The sequence below is a fragment of the Leptonychotes weddellii genome, chromosome 14, assembly GCF_054177405.1.
Source record: "Leptonychotes weddellii isolate Sample4059 chromosome 14, ASM5417740v2, whole genome shotgun sequence".
NCBI lineage: Eukaryota > Metazoa > Chordata > Mammalia > Carnivora > Phocidae > Leptonychotes > Leptonychotes weddellii.
Genome location: NC_138382.1, coordinates 14,087,455 through 14,101,505, shown reverse-complemented (window position 1 = coordinate 14,101,505; position 14,051 = coordinate 14,087,455). Strand labels below are relative to the sequence as shown.

The 14,051-nt window shown below is 41.4% G+C and overlaps 1 protein-coding gene across 1 annotated transcript in view; it reads left to right on the top strand.

Moving 5' to 3' along the window:
- The window catches only part of TRPM6 (transient receptor potential cation channel subfamily M member 6), a 128,416-nt gene that overhangs the window by 82,538 nt on the left and 31,827 nt on the right, over positions 1–14,051 (top strand). Inside the window, exons 23-25 of the mRNA XM_081804066.1 lie at positions 198–330; positions 9,127–10,268; positions 10,456–10,568. Coding sequence (XP_081660192.1) covers positions 198–330; positions 9,127–10,268; positions 10,456–10,568 — 1,388 coding nt within the window. The remainder of the gene's footprint in view (positions 1–197; positions 331–9,126; positions 10,269–10,455; positions 10,569–14,051) is intronic.

Genomic DNA, 14,051 nt, shown 5'->3' with positions numbered 1-14,051 from the left:
GGACTTTGGTGTGACAAGACAGCAAAGTTTTCTCACACAAGCTATAGTTTATTGATTTTCAACACAAGTAGAAGGAAAGCCACTCCTCCTCTGTATCAGCTTCTCTTTGCCCTGTTTTTCCATTTAAAATTAATATTTTTGTCTCATTTTACCGACAAATAATGCTCTTTTAAAATGTACCATATTTATTTACACAGAACTCTACCTGAGTGAGGAGGATCTGAAAAGACTTCACGATTTCGAAGAGCAGTGTGTGGAAATATACTTCCACGAGAAGATGGAAAGTCTGAATTATAGCTGTGAGGAACGAATCCGAGTGACATCAGAGAGGTACAAGATATATATATATATATATTTTTTTTTTCCAGCTCCCCAAAGCTGGTTCTATTAGAATGTCTGAAGAAGTAGAAAGATGGACTTTCAGAACCCAGAGGTTTGGGTTCTCTACAGTTCTGTTTAGTAGCATATAGTATTCCTGTAACGGATGTATATTTATTGAGCACCTACTACATTCCAGGTGTCCCTCTAGTCCCTGGAGATAAATGGTGAATAAGAGACGAGAGTCCCTGCCTTCATAGGACTCGTGTTCTAGTGTGTGCAGGTAGAGGGGTGAGGGGGGTAGAGGACAAATAACAAGCAGGGAGACACATAAAAAGATGTAATTTAATGTCCGTTAAAGAACGATGAAAAATCAAGTTGCATAAGGGCATCGAAAACGATGGTGGTGAGGGGTCTACCAGAGTCGGGGGGTGGGGGGGTTGGGTTGGACTCTTTGGGGTCGCCTGGGGCAGGAAGGCTGTTGAGTTGGAGGAGGAGGGGCCTGAGGGAGGCGGGGCAGAGACATCCGGTGGGGTGGTGCCCCCGGCTGTAGGAATAGCCAGTGCAGCTGCCTGAGGCCGCAAGGTGCGTCCACCAATGGCAGGTAGGACAGGAGAAGGCCGAGTGCTGCGTGCTCGTTGCACTGGGGGGACGGGGCACAGGTGAGGTTCTCTTGTTTTGTTTTCATGCGGGGATAACAGAAGAAATGTGTATGGTCTTGGACATGATTCACCAGCCAGGGAGGAACTGCAGGAGCAGGAGGGAGGAGGTGATTTGCCCCACGAAAGGGCTTAATGCCTGGGCTTCGCTCGCAATCGGGGGACCAGGAGAGAGGGTGGCCAGTGCTCAGGAGGCTGCAGCTCGGGTGTGGGCACACAGTTCTTGAGGCCAAGGCATCATCAGACCAGTGCCTGTGGGTATGTGTGGTTTTGGTGGGGAGGGTCAGTGCAGGGGGCCGTTCAGAGGTGTGAGGAAAGAGATGTGTTGGAGAGAGTGAACATATTCAGAAACTGTGGTAGGATCAAAGCCACTGTGGCTCCACCGGTAATTGTGGATACATGGCATTGTGTTGGAATATGGAAGACTGAGTGTGATTATGTGCATTTAAAAAATTTTTATTTTAATTTTTTTTTAAGATTTTATTTGTTTATTTGACAGAGAGAGAGAGTGAGAGCAGGAACACAAGCAGGGGGAGTGGGAGAGGGAGAAGCAGGCTTCCCGCCGAGTAGGGAGCCCGATGTGGGCCTTGATCCCAGGACCCCGGGATCATGACCTGAGTCGAAGGCAGATGCTTAACGACTGAGCCACCCAGGTGCCCCATATGCATTTTTTTTTTTTTAACACAGAGTTGTTTTTGTAAGCAGAAGCAAATCGACAGAACTTAAATGCGTTCCTTCATTTTCGAATATACAGGGACGTGACTGTAAAATGTTATACCTCATTATGCATGTATTTTTTCGACATCCAAATGGATGGGCAGTGGATCCTTAAATATGGCTTTATTTAAAGGGGCGCCTGGGTGGCTCAGTCGGTTAAGTGGCTGCCTTCAGCTCGGTTCATGATCCTGGGGTCTTGGGATCGAGCCCCACATCCGGCTCTCTGCTCGGCGGGAAGCCTGCTTCTCCCTCTCCCTCTGCCTACCACTCTGCCTACTTGTGCTCTCTCTCTCTCTGTCAAATAAATAAAATCTTTAAAAAAAATAAATAAAATTGAGTTACATGAAGCACTCTCTAAATGGTTTGCTATGGGTATATGTCATATTTCTGGACTTTTCAAGTGATATCATATTACGTAAATACGTATTTAGGTGGCCGATTGAATTTCAGACCAATTTTATATTGAGAAAAAAATATCAAATAAAGGTTTGTGAGCACACAAATTTTGTTTTCCTTAAATAATATCTTTAGGCCAGAGCTTGATGAGCTTCTCTTCCCTTTTTCCTCTTCTGCACATTCTGCTACCTTTATAGATATGCTCACTGAGTCTTGTGGGCCAGCCTGGCTCTCTGTTTTCTAGGACACACATGCCCAGATAGGAGTTTATAGAACCAGGGTGAAGACCTGCTTCTCCACCTACTGGCTCTATGCACTTGGGCAGATTGCCTCTGGGCCTCTGTTTTCTTATTTGTAAGATGCACACACAAATAGACCTACCTCTTAGAGGTGCTGTGAGGACTACATGAGGTAACATAGATGAACCACGTGGCAGAGTGCTGATTGATAGTAAGGGTACAATGAAAGTAAAAATAGGCTCCAAAAACTGTGAGTGTGATTTCTTTTTAAATACATCTTTTCTTTCATATCTTAAGAAAAGGGGAATAAATACATAAGATGAGATGACCCCTTGCCCCAGATTATGAATGGGGCCAAGGTCATGGAGAGCCCCTTAATTTACCCTGTAAACTAAGGAAGGAGTTTTAGGTGGTCAGATATGGACAGATTCAAGTTCTAGGCAGATTCCTTCAGTTATGGATTTGAAGAGTCAGAATTCGAAGTATGGAGACAGCAGGGATCGATACAGCGGGAGGATGAGTCCCAGGGACTAGCCAAACTAGCCATGGTAGGTTTGAAAGGAGGTATCTTAGTCCATTTGGACTGTTGTAACAAAGTGCCAGAGGCTGGGTGGCTTGTGAGTTGCTCACAGTTCTGGAGGCTGGGAAGTCCAAGAACAGCATGCCAGCATGGTTGGGTGACAGCCCCCTTCTGGGCTGCAGACCTCTCTTGTGTCTTTACATGGTGGAGGGGGTGAGGAAGCTCTGTGGGGTGTCTTTTATAAAGGCACCAGTCCCATTCATACCTACTAATACTATCACCTCTGGGGGTTAGAATTGCAACATAGGAATTTCAGGGAGATACCGACATTCAGACCATAGCAGAAGGGATGAGTAAAGACATGTTTAGAAAGGGCGATTCGTGAGGGGAGTTAGGGATGGACATGCAGCCAAGGGAGAGGGTGGAGTCCAGGATGACTGTCAGATCTGTAGCGGGGTAATTAGGTGAAAAGTGGCACCTCCATGATAGAAAACAATGTGCAAAAGATGGGGGGAAGGGGCAAGCGATGAGTTTCAGCTTTGTTGAGCTTGAGATCCCTGTGGCACAGTTAGCCAGAGATTCCTGGGAGGCTTTAGATGTGAGGCTCTGAAGCCCCGGGGCGAAGATTGAACTGGACAAGGAGATTCGGGAGTCGTCTGCCCCTTGTAAGAAAAGAAAGCCATGACAGAGGACGGGATTATGCCCAGGAAGCAAGAAGGGTGAGAAAACTCAGTAGGCTGAGGGTGGGACCCTGAGGGGAGCCAACCTCTGTGTAACAGAGCAAGAAAGAAGGGCTCACGGGGAGGATTAAGCAGAATCGATCAGAGGAGGATAAGGGAAATAGGAAGGGCAGTGTTAAGAGTCAAATGGATCTGGTGTGGAAACTGAACTAGACATTTTGAACAAGTAATTCAATCATCGTAGTAATGGTGGTGGTGACATAGTGTGACGAACACCATCAGTCATCACATATTGTATCCCTCTTGAGTTTTTCCCTTGGGTAGAGGAAGGAGTAGAAGGTAGATGGGTATGTAGCTTCTGAACAATATCCTAGAGGCTTTCGTGGGCTCTAGAATCTGATTATGAAGACCTGATTTCACTCTTCAGAACATCATCCGTCAGTTCTCTCACCAGTCTTCCGTCTACACCATTGGCCTCGTTGAGGTCATCTCTGGGGAGCTCACAACGGAGGCATGGGGGAGGGGAAGAATACTTGGCAGCTGAGGGAGTTTGAAGAGGAAGGGAAAGATGAGGATATTTGCACGATCGCCTACCTGTAGAGGAGAGATCACCTACATCCTTACAGAATTAAGTGAATTGTGAATTGTGAGACTAGGCTGTTTTATGTCTTCCTTTCTCTGAAACACTGGCTACTTTTTGACCCTCTCTCTGTTCTGTGGAGTAAGATGTTAAGTGGATATTTCCCCATAATAAGCATGTTATATTTGGGAAGTGCTGCATTTTATTTTTTAAGCAATCTCTACACCCACCATGGGGCTCGGACATCCAACCCCGAGATCAAGAGTTGCACGCTCTATGAACTGAGCCCGCTAGGGGCCCCTGGAGAATGCTACATTTTAGAACAAGTCACATTGTGACTCAGAGTCCTTGTTGGAGCAGGTCCTGTCATTATTTTGCCGTGACACCTTACTGAGGAACATTTGTGAGCACCTCTCAGCTTGGGAAATGTTGGTATAATTCATTTAGCGTTTCCCACGCCTCTAAGGCCCTGGTGAGAACTTTGCCTGATCCCTGATGAGTTGTTCAGAGGTGCCCGAGTGTGGGGGGGGTCAATGCCCCTGAATGTGGAGTTAGGCTGTCTGGGTTCGAAGCTTCGCTCCATCCCCAACCCTGTGACCGGCCACGTGACCCACCCTCTTTTATGAAAGGGGTAATAGGAATGCCTACATTATGGGGTTGTTACGTGGATTAAATAAAAATAATAATGTACAGCCTTTGTAACAGAATGAGCACTCAGTTAATATTATGATTATCATGATGATTATACATATACTTCTAATAATCTTTTTTTTTTTAAGATTTTTTTTATTTATTTGACAGAGAGAGAGACAGAGAGGGAACACAAGCAGGGGAAGTGGAAGAGGGAGAAGCAGGCTTCCCGCTGAGCAGGGAGCCCGATGCAGGGCTCGATCCCAGGACCCTGGGATCATGACCTGAGTTGAAGGCAGACGCTTAACGACTGAGCCACCCAGGCGCCCCTCTTATAATCTTACTTTAAAACATCTTCTCCAAAGACCCACAGAAAAACAATAGCCATACTGGTCTTTCCTCTACCCTCAAATCGCACACAGGGGAAACTAAACTTACAAGAATTTTTTTTCTTTACATGTCAGAATGACTGAAAGTCTAGATTAAATTAATGTAGTTGGTGGTTGAGGAATATAATTAAAATATGTTTCATGGGACATAATGCTTTAGAAAAAAAAAATGCCCATGAAAGCAGGAAGACCCTATGTGAGGATGACCAGGTTATTTGTCTAACAGGTCTCTATTGTAGCCTGTTACCTGTTGATGTGAATAGTTGCTGGTTTCTATTATATCCATTTGATGTGACTGCTGCTGATGGAGCTTAATGAGCCTCCATTACTGCCGTTCAGACTGTTGTGTTTTTGAATTAGATGAAACAGTACACTAAGTGAAGAGGCTCTAATTAAGCATATTTGGAAGGGAATATACATATATTTGGTGCTCTTTCCCTCAACATCTTTGCCAATTCTCGTTTTGAAGGTTCCAGAAGGTCAGGAAGCATTTATTAAACCTCTACTTAGTTACAGAAGTGGGATTCTGTACCAGAAGTAAGAAGGAGAGGGTCCCACCCCCATATAACAAACACGGAAAACATCACCCCTTTTGTTCTTTAATTCCTGGCTGCCAAGCTCCCAAAAAGAAGGAGTGCAGGATTTCTCAATCCATGTGACTTGGGATACATTCTGGAGAGGGGATATCTCATGCTCTTTTGGGAAGTGCTTGCTGTAGCTGAATGCTAAATCCTTCATGGTATAATCACTGTTTCTTCCAGGCCCTACATAAGATTGGGGACCATTTTTAATTTCTGCATATGGTCATGTCAGCCACGAAACTGTTGATGAGATCCCCTTCCTTGCTGTTTTCTTTCTTTTTCTTTCTTTCTTTACTTTACTTTACTTTATTTCTGCTTATCAAAGATTTTTGTTATTGAGAATTTGGCCAGAATACTCACTTATCCAAATAAAAGAATAAAACGGAAAGAAAAGAATGAAAAAATGTTGTAAGCCAGAGTGCACTCTGAAAATTTTCTTTTTCCCATTTAGTCTTCCATATATTTTCAGTTAAAATTATACAAGTTTAGGGGTGCTTGGATGGCTCAGTCGGTGAAGCATCCGACTCTTGATTTTGGCTCAAGGAATGATGTCAGGGTTGTGAGATCAAGCCCCGTGTTGGGCTCTGCCTTCAGTGTAGTCTGTTTGGAATTCTCTCTCCCTCTGCCTCTCCCTTTACTCTCTCTCTCTCTCTCAAAATAAATAAAATCTTTTAAAAAAAATTATACAAGTTTGTATGTTGTCCCTTATTCCCTTACACATCAAAAAAATTTTTTCAAATAATTAAACATTATTTATAAACATATTTTTAACTTTTGTTTCTCAACTAACAAAGTTTTTATACCAAATTTGAAAGTATATTGTACAAAACATAACAGACATCCACATCCCCATGCCTACCATCAGAAATAGCCAAAGAAAATTACTGTTCAATAATGTAAGTATGATTTTTAATGGCTGCATAATATTCTATCTCATAATGTAAAGAATATCTACTTTAGCATAGTGAAATCATAGTCTCTCTCTCTTTTTTTTTAAAGATTTTATTTATCCATTCATGAGAGACAGAGAGAGAGATGCAGAGGCAGAGGGAGAAGCAGGCTCCCCGTGGAGCAGGGAGCCCGATGTGGGACTCGATCCCAGGACCCTGGGATCATGACCTAAGCTGAAGGCAGACGCTTAACCAACTGAGCCACCCAGGCATCCCATGAAATCATAGTCTCTTTATGTACATTGCTTAATTGAATGTCCCAGTGTTGCACTCTTGTCGCCATTGAGTTATTTTAATCATTTGCTAGGCTGAAAAAATGTTACAATGTAGATGAACTCATTTTAATTTCCATTTCTCTGAATACCTAATGAGGTTGAATATTTTACCATATTTCCTTATCTTTTGTGTGTTTTTTTTAAAGATTTTATTTATTTGACAGAGAGAGACAGCAAGAGAGGGAACACAAGCAGGGGGAGTGGGAGAGGGAGAAGCAGGCTTCCCGCCAAGCAGGGAGCCCGATGTGGGTCTCGAACCCAGGACCCTGGGATCATGACCTGAGCTGAAGGCATTCGCTTAACCAACTGAGCCACCCAGGCGCCCCTCTTTTGTGTTTTATCTTTTGTGAATTGTCTGTTCACATCCTTTGGAGTCTTTGTAATTTTTTTCTGTAACAATCTGTAAAAGCTTTTTTTTTTTTTTTTTAAGATTTTACTTATTTGAGACAGAGAGTGCATAAGTGCAGAGAAGGGGCAGAGGGAGAAGTAGACTCCCGCTGAGCAGGGAACCTGATGTGGGGCTCAATCCCAGGACCCTGAGATCATGACCCGAGCCAAAGGCAGCCGCTTAACCAACTGAGCCACCCAACAATTTGTAAAAGCCTTTGATTAAGGGATACAAACACCTCATCATATTTGTTAGAAAAATTTCTAACTTACTGTTTATTTTAAAATTTTTATATATTTTTATGTGTATGAGTTTGTTTTTAATATAACCAAATATGAGATGTTTTGTAATTTATTGTTTTGTTAAGCTTAGAAAGCTGTATTCGTTTCCTAGGGCTGCCATAATGAAGTACCAAATATTGGGTGTCTTAAAACAACAGAAATTTATTGGCTCACAGTTCTGGAGGTTACAAGTCCAAAATCAAGAACTTGGGAGGGCTGTGCTTCCTCTGATGGCTCTAGTGAAGAATCCTTCCTTGCCTCTTCTAGCGTCTGGCATTTACTGGCAATCCTTGGTATTCCTGGGTTTGTAGACACCATCACCGAAGTTGTAGGGTGGTCTTCTCCCTGTGTATATTCACATAATCTTCTCACTGTGTCCCAATTTCCCTTTTATAAGGACACCAGCCATAGTGGCTTAGGGTTTACCCTAATGACTTCATTTTAACTTGATTATCTCTGTAAAGACCATGTTTCCAGATAAGGTCCTATTGTAGGAGTACTAGGGGGTTAGGACTTCAACATATCTCTTTTGGTGAGGGGAGCACAAAATGAAACCTATCTCCATATAGAGAAATTTATAGATATACAGATAATATTAACCAACATTTCCTTCATTCTTTCTCTCTGTCTCTAAGTCAGTTATTACATTTAATTAGATTCTACCTGCAATTTAACTTTTGACTTTTTTTTTTTAAGATTTTATTTATTTGACAGAGAGAGAGAGAGACAGTGAGAACAGGAACACAAGCAGGGGGAGCAGGAGAGGGAGAAGCAGGCTTCCTGAGGAGCAGGGAGCCCGATGCGGGGCTTGATCTCAGGACCCTGGGATCATGACCTGAGCTGAAGGCAGACGCTTAACAACTGAGCCACCCAGGCACCCCACTTTTGACTTTCATAGGTGAAAATATCTTGTGTTGCTTTTATGTAACTCAATGGCTGGACATCATCATGTTGGGTTAAAGTATTCAAAATAATTTTTAAAAATTTGCCTCAGGCTTTCTCAGAATGTAGGTCTCTTAAAATGGGTTTTGTGTGAAGCTTAGGAAGCCTATTTGATCTGTAGTTGGATTTTTTTTGAAGATCTATAAATTTTTTTTCTAATTACATATTTAATCATTAATTCTGTTCCTCTCATTCTGGCTTCTTCCTCAAGATGTCCTTTCTCTATCCAAAATAACATAGTGCTTGTCAGTAGGAGATTTTTGGGTGTTTGTCATGTAAATTGATGAATATGGTAGATGGACACTGAAGGGTTAACTAGCAGGAAGCTGGAAACACGGTCCTGGAATGTTAGAAATAAGGGCTAGAAAAGTAGATGTTTAGTGTTTCCTCATTGGAGTGATAGTAGGAATTATAGGATGGCGTGAAACCACCTGAGATGAGAAGACAGAGGACTTACCCAACTTGGGGAAGCAGCTGAGGCCGAGGAGCCGCCTAAGGATGGAACGAGGACAGGAAGAGAGCAAGGCAAGTTCCCACTGGCTTAACGTGTTTATTGGTTTTCTCCCTCCCTTTACCATTAGGGTTACAGAGATGTACTTCCAAATGAAAGAAATGAATGAAAAAGTGTCTTTTATAAAGGACTCTTTACTGTCCTTGGACAGCCAAGTGGGACACCTGCAGGACCTCTCTGCCCTGACAGTGGATACCCTGAAATTCCTTTCTGCTGTTGACACCTTACAAGAGGATGAGGCTCTCCTGGCCAGCAGAAAGCATCCTACGTGCAGAAAACTTCCCCACAGCTGGAGCAATGTCATCTGTGCAGGGGTTCCAGGCAGCATGGAGATCTCTGGGGAGAAGAAATACCAGTATTACAGCATGCCTCCTTCTTTGCTGCGGAGCCTGGCCAGAGGCCAGCGTACCCCGAGAGGGCAGAGGGGGCCCCTTCTTGAGATTACAGACAGTCAAAGAGAGGCTTCAAATGTAAGAGATGAGCAGGAAAAGCAAGAAACAGAAACCACCATAGTTGCTTCTGGGGTGTTCCTTAACAGGCAAGCACAGCGAAAGTATGGCCAGTTTCTCCTCGTCCCTTCTTATCTAAAGCGAGCTCCTTTTTCTGCAGAAACTGACTTGCCTCTGTTCAGACCATCCGTGGAAGCAGGTACAGATGTGCTGGCAACTGAACAGGTCACCCAGGGTGAGGTCCCTGTTCATCTGACTTGGCAGATCCCACCTGTCTCAGCTCAGGGCTCAATGGCCAAACCCGAGGCACAGTACGAGTCAGTAGCTCAGATACCAGCCAGACAAGACAAGGGGGAGCAAGTTCTACCCACTTTGATTTGCACATCTCCACCAATGAAAGTGACCTCCCTCCCTTCCCAAGGCGAGAGCATGGGAATTGAAGGTGGATATGTGAACTGGGCATTTTCAGAAGGTGATGAAACTGGTGTGTTTAGCATCAAGAAAAAATGGCAGACCTGCTTGGCCTCCACTTGTAACAGTGACTCTAAAGAGAGTGGCCAAAGCCAGAGGCAGATCCGAGCCAGATCCCTCTCTGATAACTCATCAAGGTTGGCCCATAGTAGTGACTGCTCAGAGGTGGGACCATGGCTGCAGCCAAACACATCCTTTTGGATCAATCCTTTCCGCAGAGATAGGCCCTTCACCCGGAGTCACAGTTTGAGATTCCACAAGGAGGAGAAACTGAAGATCTCTAAGATTAAAAGTAAGTGAACATTTTTTTTATTTAAAAAATAAGCTCTTAAATTACTAAATTCTATGCATTACTATTATTTTTAGAAAGTTGGCCACCTTTGACTATATTCTCATTCTCCCCATTCTCAGTCGTTTGTAAAACCAAATGGCTCCCAGCGCAATCTTAAATTTTTTCATGCAAACCCTTTCCCTTACAGACCTTTCAAGATCCTCAGAGATAGGGCAGTCAGCATGGATCAAAACAAAAATGCTAATCAAGGATAAGAGATCGTCAAAGAAAAAGAAGAAAACACAAGGACTGCAGGTGCCGGTAAGTGTCTTTTATGTCATTGGCAATTGAGGTAGGAGCCTCTCTTAGCTCAGTTTCTCCATAAAGTGCCAGGCACACTACAAAATGGCCCTGGACTGGAAGGAGTGAAGATATAAATTTAAGAGTCATCAGAGTGGATATGCCACAGCTCATTTATCAGCTCACATGTTGAAGGACACTTGTGTTATTTTCAGTTTGGGCTATTCTAAACAAAGCTGTTATGAACATTTGTGCACAAGTCTTTGTGTGGACATATGTTTCAATTTCTCTTTGGTAAATATTTAGGAGTAGCATGTCAGAGTTATATGGTAAGTATTTGTTTAATTTTAGAAGACACTTCCAAACTGCTTTTCAAAGTGGCTGTATCATTTTACATCTAACCAGTTTACGAGGAGTAGTTTATGAGTGTTCCAGTGGTCTACGTTCTCACCAATCCTTAGTATGCTCAGTCTTTTTAACTTTAGCCATAGTTGGGGGTATGTAGTGGGATCTCATGGTGATTTCATTTGCATTTCTGGAATGACTAGTGCTGCAAGCTATCATCTATGTGCTCTTTTTGTCATCCATATATCTTTTTTTGTGACCTGTCTGAATATTTTGTGTATTTTAAAAATTGGGTTGTCTTAATAATAAGTTGTCAGAGTTTTTTCTAGATATAAGCCCATTTTGGATATATGTTTTATAAATATTTTCTCTTGGTGGCTTGCCTTTTACTTTTCTTAAATGTCCTTTGAAGTGCATACATTTTTTATTTTTATGAAATCTGCTGCTTGTTTTTTTTTTAATAGTCTGTGCTTTTGTATCCTATTTAAGAAAATTTAAATTAAGAAAACCCAAGATCACTGAGATTTTCTTTCATGTTTTCTTCTAGACGTTTCATAGATTTTGCTCTTATATTTAGGTCTAGCACCCATTTTGAGTTAACTTCTGTAAATGGTGGTAGGTAAGGATTGAGGTCCCTCCTTCTCTTTCCTTTTCTCCTCCTCCCCTTTATTTCTTTGTTCCTTCCTCCTTCCCCCTCTCCCCCCGTTCCTTCCTTGAATACAAATATCAGTTTTTTTCCTACCATTTTCTGGCAAAAAGATTGTCTTTTTCCTATTGAGTTGCCTTGACACCTTTGTCAAAAATTGACCATATATATCCATAATATGTATGGATCTATTTCTGGATCTATTCTGTTCCATTTATCTGTATGTCTGTCTTTATGATAATACCATACTATCTTGAATACTGTATTTTATATTAAATATTGAAATCATGTAGTGTAGGTCTGTCAAAGTTTTCTTCCTTTTCAAAGTGGTGTGGTTTTGTTTTGTTTTGTTTTGTTTTTTGGCTATTCTAGTTTCTTTGCATTTCCACATATATTTGAATCAGCTTGACAATTTTTACAGAGAAGCCTGCTGGGGTGAGTGGAATTGCTGTGAATCAACTTGGGGAGAATTGGCATCTTAACAATAATAAGTTTTTTGATCCATGAGCATGATATGTCTATTTATTTAGATGCTCCTCAGTTTCTCTCAGCAGTGTTTTGTAGTTTGCAGTGTACAGTTCTTTTTTTAAAGAAAGATTTTTTATTTATTCATTGGAGACGAGAGAGAGCATGAGCAGGGGAGACAGGCAGAGGGAGAGGGAGAAGCTGACTCCTTGTTGAGTTGGGAGCCCAATGTGGGGTTCAATCCCAGAACCTTGGGATCATGACCTGAGTTGAAGATGGATGCTTAACCATCTGAGCCACCCAGATGCCAAAAGTGTTCCATTCTCGCATGTGTTTTTAAAAATGTCTCCCTAAGTATTTGATATTTTTATTTTATTATAAATGCAATTATAAAAAATTAATTTCTGATTATTTGTTGGTAGTATATAGAAATACATATATTTTAAAGATTATTTGAGAGAGAGGGAGAGAGAATGTGAGCAGGGGGTGGTGGGGGGGAGAGAATCTTTGAGCAGACTCCCTGCTGAGCACAGAGCCCAACACAGGGCTTGATCCATGACCCTGAGATCATGACCTGAGCTGAAACCAAGAGTCGGATGCTAAACCAACTGAACCACCCAGATGCCCCTAGAAATATATTTTTAAAATATTGATTTTATACACTGCAACCTTACTAAACTTGCTAATTTGTTTGAGTAGGTTTTGTTGCTTCTGTAGTATTTTCTATATAAATGTTCATGTTATCTACAAATGAAGATAGTTTTACTTTTCAAATTTACTTTTTACCTTTCAAATCCAGATGTGTTTTATTTATTTTTCTTGCCTTATTACACTGGCTAGAATCTCTAGTATATTGAATAAAAGTGGCAAAAGCAGATATCCTTTCCTTTTCTCTGGTCTTAGGGGGAAAGCATTTAGGCTTTTACCAGTAAGTATGTTAGCTGTAGGTTTTTATGTAGATGCCTTTTATCAAGTTACAGAACTTCCTTTCTATACCTAGTTTCTGAGAATTTTTGTCTTTGATAGAGGTGAGCATTTGTCAAATGCTTTTTCTGCACCTCCTGATACAATCAGGTGGTTTTTCCTTTTTATTATGTTACTATGATTAATTATATTAATTTTATAATGTAGAAGTACTATTTAGAATATTAAGTCAACCTGGTTAGGATGAGCCCTGCTTGACAATGATGTATTATCTTTTTTGTATGCTATATTTATTTTGCTAAAATCTTAAGATTTTTTACGTATGTATTCTTGAGGAATATTTGCCTATAGATCTCTTTTCTGGTAATGTCTTTGTCTGGTTTTGGTACCAGGGTGATGCTGGGCTTATTGACTGAGTTGGGAATTATTCCCTCTTCAGTTTTCTAGGTGAGCTTGTATAGAATTGATACCATTACAACTTTTATTATTTGGTAGAATTAACCAATAAAACCATCTTTGTGGGAAAGTTTTTAGCTACAAATTCAATTTCTGTAATAGATATAGGACTATTCAGATTATCTGACTCATCTTCAGTGAGCTTTGTTGTGTCTTTCAAAGATTTTGTCTATTTCATTTAAGTTGTTGAATTTATTGGCATATAGTATTTATAATATCCTTTTCTTATCCCTTTATGGTCTATGGGGTCTGTAGTGACATCACTTCTCTCATTCCTAATATCTTAATATTTGTGTTTCTCTCTTTGTTTCATGATTAGTCTGGCTACTGGCTTATCTGCTTTATTGATCTTTGAAAGAACCAGTTCTTGGTTTCATTGATTTATCTCTGAATACTGTTTTATTGATTTCTGCTCTTTATTATTTCTTTTGTTTACTTTGGTTTTAATTTGCTCTATTTTTTTCTCATTTGTTGAGACTGTCTTCTTTTTCTTTTTTTTAATATTTATTTATTTATTTGACAGAGAAAGAGACAGTGAGAGCAGGAACACAAGCAGGGGGAGTGGGAGAGGGAGAAGCAGGCTTCCCCTTCTCGCCGAGCAGGGAGCCCGATGCGGGACTCGATCCCAGGACCCTGGGATCATGACCTGAGCCGAAGGCAGACGCTTA